The sequence below is a fragment of the Saccostrea echinata genome, unplaced genomic scaffold, assembly GCF_033153115.1.
Source record: "Saccostrea echinata isolate AGI-Se365-2 ecotype Australia unplaced genomic scaffold, CSIRO_AGI_Sech_v1 ptg000057l, whole genome shotgun sequence".
NCBI lineage: Eukaryota > Metazoa > Mollusca > Bivalvia > Ostreida > Ostreidae > Saccostrea > Saccostrea echinata.
Window position 1 is genome coordinate 3,260,652 of NW_026889806.1, and position 6,728 is coordinate 3,267,379.

Here is a 6,728-nt window from a genome sequence, read left to right on the forward strand (position 1 = left end):
TGCTAGTTTTCTAAAGTAATAAGGATAAAGTTAAAATTTATGAAAGTGCAAGGATGTGTCTATCAAATGCGTCTAGAAATTCGAAGTTTCAATAACTTCCAGATAAAATAAGATTTTTATCAAATTTTCATATGAAATGCTATAGCAACATAAAAGTCATGAAATTATATAGAAAATTTGAGTAAATATTAACTTCAAATCTGTGTCTAAGCACCTTTAAAGTCGTTGATCAAATGTAGTATGTATAATATTACTTGAGGGTCTGAACTTATCCATAATTCTATATAAAGGAACAAAATGTGATATTTTGTCCCTTGAATTCTTGATACATCGACAACGCCGAAACTACATGCTTGATTGGCATGCTTTTATTTATTGTTACCCATACTTTATTATTGTTGTAAGGAGTATAAAGTTAAATAGAAACCTTTATTTTTAAGAAAATAGGATACCATTTTTATGCCCCGTAATTGGTGAATTGGGGCATATAGTTTTTAAGCTGCAGAACTGTAGCTCTCTGCTTGAGAAAATTCGGACAAATAAAGCTGCTTTATCTGTCCGAATTTTCTCAAGCAGAGAGCTACAGTTCTGCAGCTAATAGATTTTGGTCTGTCCGTCTGTCTAGCTGTCTGTTGTAGTTAATCTGTTTTGTCCGGAAAAAAAACTTTTACCTTGGCCGGAACATCTGAATGGTTGGTTCTATGGCTTTTGTATTTCACATGTATTTTTGTGACCTTTCTTTGCATGATACTAGCATTTTTTACCTCATGACTTTTGCTTTGGAGTTTGACCTTCTTTTAAAAAATCTTTACCGTGGCTTTGGTCATAATTTTTGAACGGGTTTCACATTTCATACATATATTTCTTGTGATAAGAAATTTTCTTTGGTACCAGTTTTTTTTTAACCTTATGTCCTTGACCTTGGAGTTTGACCTACTTATGAAAAACTTTCAACTTGGTCATGAGCTGCCATACGGGGGCATCAGTGTATCACAAATGCAGATTAATCAAGCAATAATTTCGAAGAAAATGAGCACATAAGGCAATAAAAGACCACTTAATTAGTCAAGAACCAAACTCATGAGGCTCTTACTATCCAATTTACAAACAAAAGCTCTGTGAAAAGACTATCAAGAGGACCCGAAGTTTAAAATTGTGGGAATGGACTATCTAGAGGATCCCGAAGATTGAACGTGCCAGAGGTTATTCTCTGCTACATACTGTTCATAGCCTGGATACCATCTTCTTCCACTATGTTCTAAATCATCCCTTGATCCCCTTGGTCTGTCTTGTTGCTTGTTTATGAGAAACTCTGTTCTATTATTATAATTCTGTACTTTTTGAGCTCTATTTTCTCTGTATTCATATTCACTTTTATAAACATCTTGCCTCTTCCTCGGAATCATTTCCTCTCTTGAATTATATCTATCTTCGTACATGTTCGTACTCCGATGTTCTCTTGCATTCCAGTTATGTTCATAATTATTTCTTGGTTCATTCATTTGTCTGCTTGGAATTCTGACGTCTTTTGGGATTCTATTGGCTATATAAGCACCATGCTGTCTATTTTGAAATCTATTCCCTCTGCCTTCGTATTCATTTATGTAGCTCTCGGGTTGTCTTTGTTGAAACCACGTCTCACTTTCTTTGTTTCCTAACTTGTAAGCACCCAACTGTCTGCCAATTAATTCCTCATCACTCTGGCCATAATAGCTACGCTTGGCACCTTCTTTTACGTTTCCAAACTCTTTTTCTGTTAAGTCGTTTCCTGTTGCATAAGGATCCCGTTGTCTGCTTGGAACTCTATTCACCATTGCATATTTTCCGTTTGTGTTTGGATCTGGATAAACACTTGGCGGTATATTTTCCATGGCCATATTTCTTGTAGCATTGGCACTGTTCAGCAGGTCCTAAAACATATTAGAAAAAAATGACATTTTCGTATTTGATCGTTTGTTGTTAGTTTGTTTTTCCCACTTTGTTTCAATAAAATCATTTGTTATACCTTTAAAAATTGGTTTCTATATAAATCTATAAAAAAAAGTCTAACATTTCCAATGTTTTACTGAGCGGCCATATTAAAAAATCGATGTTTGACCGCTGAGTGAGATCTTGGATCTGTCGATGAGATATTGAACCGCTTACGTCACATTGTGGGCGGGATCAACTAATCTTATTTGCATTTGTTGGTGTTCGACAGTGGCAGAATTGAAAATAAAAGATATAACAAAACATTTATTGACTGTGTTCTCGGGCAAAATGCGTTTTGTCGACCCCTCGAACCAAACTGTTTGCCTCAGGTTGTTAAATGCATATTGCCCTCGAACCCAGTCAATAAATGTATAGCACTGTACACATTTAATCTCTATTACATTATTTAAGCACAACTATAATTATTGATGAAAATTTAGAATATCAGACTCACAGATACCAAACTTGTTGATTTGAAGAAAAAAAATTACCCCTAGTTTTATATATATTACTAGGGATCAAAAAATTTTACCAAAATTTACAAAATAATATTAATATGACTTAGAATCTTAATTAATTTAGACACACCCTAATGTTTATTTTTCAAAGAAATTCATTAACATCAATTCTTTTTTTTTTTTTTACATTTTATCTTCTTTACCAAAATTTAAAAGAATGTTTGATGTGCTCCCTGACTTTGAGTGGGAAGTTTTGTGCTAATCAAAAATAGTTATTTTTTACTTTCTCCGAGCAAGTACGTTAAGATTCCAAGATTTCTCTCATTTTAAATGAATTATTTCTTATTCATTTTAATTTAAAATTAACTTGTTTTTATTTACCGTAGTATGTTTAGAGAAGAGAAAATGCTTGAACTGTCGATCATTTGTCGTGGTCTTCTTTGATTTACTGCGGCACGAACAGACAATAATTACTATCAGAATAATTATAATCAGTCCTCCAACAGCTGATACACTGCTAATGATTATGATTTCTGAAAAAAATATTATTTACAAAAATTATTTTATAACAATTATCTTCAACACATTTATATGCAAATATTCATTACAAAATCAAATTTTCACCGCAAGGATTTCACATTAAGAGTTTCACATGAAATAAAGAAAGGAAAGGAATATAACTCTAGATATGACAGCAGCAACATACCATTAATGTAATTAGTCAAACATAACATTGAGCAGAAATATTCCACATCAGAAATGTTCTTTACTATTTTTTATTCATTTCCCCATCTTACACATTAACTTTACATTGTAAAATTGTTATTTTATGCCACACTAAATACCGCTTTCTGTTAATCCACTGTCAACATTGGTATTATCACCACGGTGGCATGGACCATTTGATGGGCAAAAGTAGCTTGCATCAATAACTGTGTTAGGGTCCGTTCTTCCATCAATCGGCACTAAAATTGTTTAAAAAATAATAATAATAATAAATTAATAAAAAGAAAAAGGGTAAGAGTGCAGTCAGTTAGCTTTTTACCGAAAAACCATACAGTGGTCTTTTAAAATTCTTGAAGAATGTATCCAACATTTACCAATATCCAAATGCTGCTAAGCTTTTTAGAATTACTAGTAGTTTTTCTTGTGATGGACAAAGAATTATAATTTATAATATGACTGCAGATGAAAACTTTATTACCCTGCTTGTTCGAGGTATCTGTATAGGAAACAGATAAGGCATTGACGTCATTTCCGTTGTAGGTTAAGTTGGTTTTCCCCTCAGATAAATTCTTCATGACGTTCACAATGTCAAGTAATATTGCGGGCGAATTCTCCACGTAAACGTTATAATCCACGATCAGGGACCCTTTTCTGAGGATCAAAGTAACATTGTTAGGACAATTCAATTTTATTAGATATTTTGATTATCAATTTCTATACATATAATCTGAGACATATGGATAATTCACAAAAATACTTGCAATATTACCTGAGTGAATTAATTTCAATTTTCAAGCTTTTTTCTAATGTGTCTCTGTACAACTTTGTAAGCTGTAAATCAAATGATTTAGGTATAAAATTTACTATATGCTGACTTTGAAGAAAAAAGTATTTCTGTATTTATTTATTTTTTTTATACATGAAGAAGCGCTGCATGTAATCTTTTACAAAGTTTGACTTACTGCAATCCTTGTGTCATTGACCACCTTTGCGTAAGTTTCATCATTTGAGAGATCCCTCGTCTCATTTACGTTCAGTTCAAGCTGAAAATTCATTCTCCTCTGTGTTGTTGGAGTGAGTGTTGTTCTCCTTTGCGTTGTTGAAGCGTGTGTTGATGATGACGTTGCTGTACTTATCGATGAAGACGTAACTTCTGTTTTGGTAGAAGGCGTAGTTTGTGTCGATGATATAAGGCTTGTATCGGGTCTTGTACTTTTAGCCATTGTTGTCGTTGTCTTTGTACTTGTTGTCGATGATGCTGCACTAGTTGTTTTTACAGATGCAGATATACTGGTTGTCGATGATGATGTTGTACTTGATGGTAATGTTGTAATTGTGGGTGATTTTGTACTTGTTGATGATTTTGTATTTGTTGTCGGTAAAGTTGTACTTGTTGTTTGTGACGTTGTACTAGTTTGCACTAATGATGTACTTACTGGTGATGACGTACTTGACAATGATGATGTACTTGTTTTCTGTAATGCTGTAGTTGTTTTTGGTGATGTTGTGCTTGTTGTTGTCGGTGGTGTTGTACTTGTAGTTGTCGGTGACGTTGTGCTTGTTGTTGTCGGTGATGTTGTACTTGTTGTTGTCGGCGATGTTGTACTTGTTGTCGGTGATGTATTTACTGTTGGTGATGTTATGCTTATTGTACTTGTTGTCAATGAGATTGTACTTGTTTGTGATGAACCTGTTGTTCGTGATACTTCATGTGTAGTTGTTGGTGATGTCGTACTTGTTGTTGGTGATGTCGTACTTGTTATTAGTGATGTCGTACTTGTTATTGGTGATGTCGTACTTGTTGTTGGTGATGTCGTACTTGTTATTGGTGATGTCGTACTTGTTGTTGTTGATGTCGTACCTGTACTCGTTATCGGTAATGTTTCAGTAGTTGTCGTTAATGTTGTACTTGTTGACGCTGATGTTGTACTTATTATTGGTGATGTTATTGAATTAGAAATTGGTAAGAATGTGCTAGCCGACGATTCTGATACCATACTTGATGTCAGTAAAGTTGTTGAGGATAATTGTGTTGATGTCACGGATGTTGTTTCCGATAAGTTTGTTGTTGTTTGCGTTACTTCCTCTGTAGATGACTGGTTTGTTGTAGATACTGTAGCTAAGTTTGTAGTTATGGTTGATAAGATCGAAGATGTCGTTGCTGTTGTGTCTAAAGATGATGATGATGTGATGGATGTCTTGATAATACATATCAGTATCATTAACACAATCCAAGCAGTTCGAGGTTTTATCCTTACATTGACAGCCTAGTCAGAAAAGATCAAATTATTTTAAAATAACTGCATTTTTGAAAACTTCAAATGTTATACTAGTAATTAATAGAAAAAAAACATGTTTGGGTTTACATGATATAAAAATGGAAATTTACATTCATCAACAACAACAGTCGCTGAACTGTATCACCGTGTACACGTATGACGTTAACTTACACCAATAGAGAGCAATGAGCAAACCACTGAAAGATACTCCATCCACTGATCTATGGATTCTAAAAATGTATTCCATGAAATATGAAGATAAAGAACAGTAATCCAGCTGTTCCATAAAATGATACGACTTTTTCTGACTTGGTTTGTTCATACATGTTTAAATATTCTGACATGTAAAAGGCTTTTATTCAACATGTTCAGTGGTTCATGATATAGCTCGCACCTTCCATGTTAACTTTAAATATTTTTTTTTTTACTGGAAATTGATGTCTTTCTTTGATTATCGCATTCACGACGTTTATGGAATGAACTACTGAGGCATTATTGACCTTCATCCTTTATATACATGTAATTCATTTCTTTTAATTGAATGCTAATGTTCTTATATTTTATCAGCAGAAAGGTTATGCCGATAAACATGTACCTTTTATTGAAATTATTTATATTGTAATATTTTTTGGTATTGATATATAATATGACATTATATGGAAACTACATCAGCAGCTGGGATAGATTGGATGGTTATTCTTATAATCGGCCGCAGCAGTGGCCGATCTATTTGTGGTTGTGTTAAAAAATTTCCGGAAAATTACAGTATTAAAATAAATAGGAGAAAAATTGGTACTGAAATTTATTTTGAATTTGCTAGAGGTGCTAATGACAAAACATTTTTTTAATAATTCACATTTATTGTGATGCCTTTCATCGCGCCTGTATAGAAATCATCGGCAGCATCACGTGGCATATATCCAGGGTATTACTTGGAACGTTTGTGGCCGATTAGATGCTTAGCATTAATATATTATCTGGTATCTACCTGTGTCAATATCTGGCAGTCTTCTCATATATTTCGGCCTTTCCAGCCTATTTCGACCTGTCCAGTCATATTCTTAAACAGAAATAGGTGACTTATTCCAGTATCACAATATAGTGAATGTCTCCCATCCAGGACACCAATAGCTTAGATATAGCATAGTATTTTGTCTTTACTAGATTAGATATAGCACAGTATCTTGTCGTTACTACAGTAGTGGTAAATGTATTGTGATGTACATACAATGTACAACGGGGTCTTTATAACAAAAAAATCCAGTTTTTCGCACAGAATGATAGATAGTTTATT

The 6,728-nt window shown here is 33.5% G+C and overlaps 1 protein-coding gene across 1 annotated transcript; it reads right to left on the minus strand.

The window, feature by feature from the left end:
• Nucleotides 1-1,029: 1,029 nt before the first annotated feature.
• On the minus strand, nt 1,030-5,835 carry LOC133174052 (uncharacterized). The gene is made up of 8 exons (XM_061309092.1): nt 5,829-5,835; nt 5,606-5,664; nt 4,118-5,422; nt 3,925-3,986; nt 3,634-3,806; nt 3,275-3,394; nt 2,811-2,962; nt 1,030-1,910 (listed from the first exon to the last, which is right to left on the minus strand). Exons 1-8 carry the CDS (start codon nt 5,833-5,835, stop codon nt 1,167-1,169), a joined length of 2,622 nt encoding a protein of 873 aa, XP_061165076.1. The 3' UTR covers nt 1,030-1,166.
• Nucleotides 5,836-6,728: the final 893 nt, after the last annotated feature.

Coding starts and splice junctions, on each gene's coding strand:
- LOC133174052 (XM_061309092.1), bottom strand. Junction 5,423..5,605: donor GCTCATTGCTCTCTATTGGT/GTAAGTTAACGT, acceptor TTTTCTGACTAG/GCTGTCAATGTAAGGATAAA. Junction 2,963..3,274: donor CAGTGGATTAACAGAAAGCG/GTATTTAGTGTG, acceptor TATTTTTTTCAG/AAATCATAATCATTAGCAGT.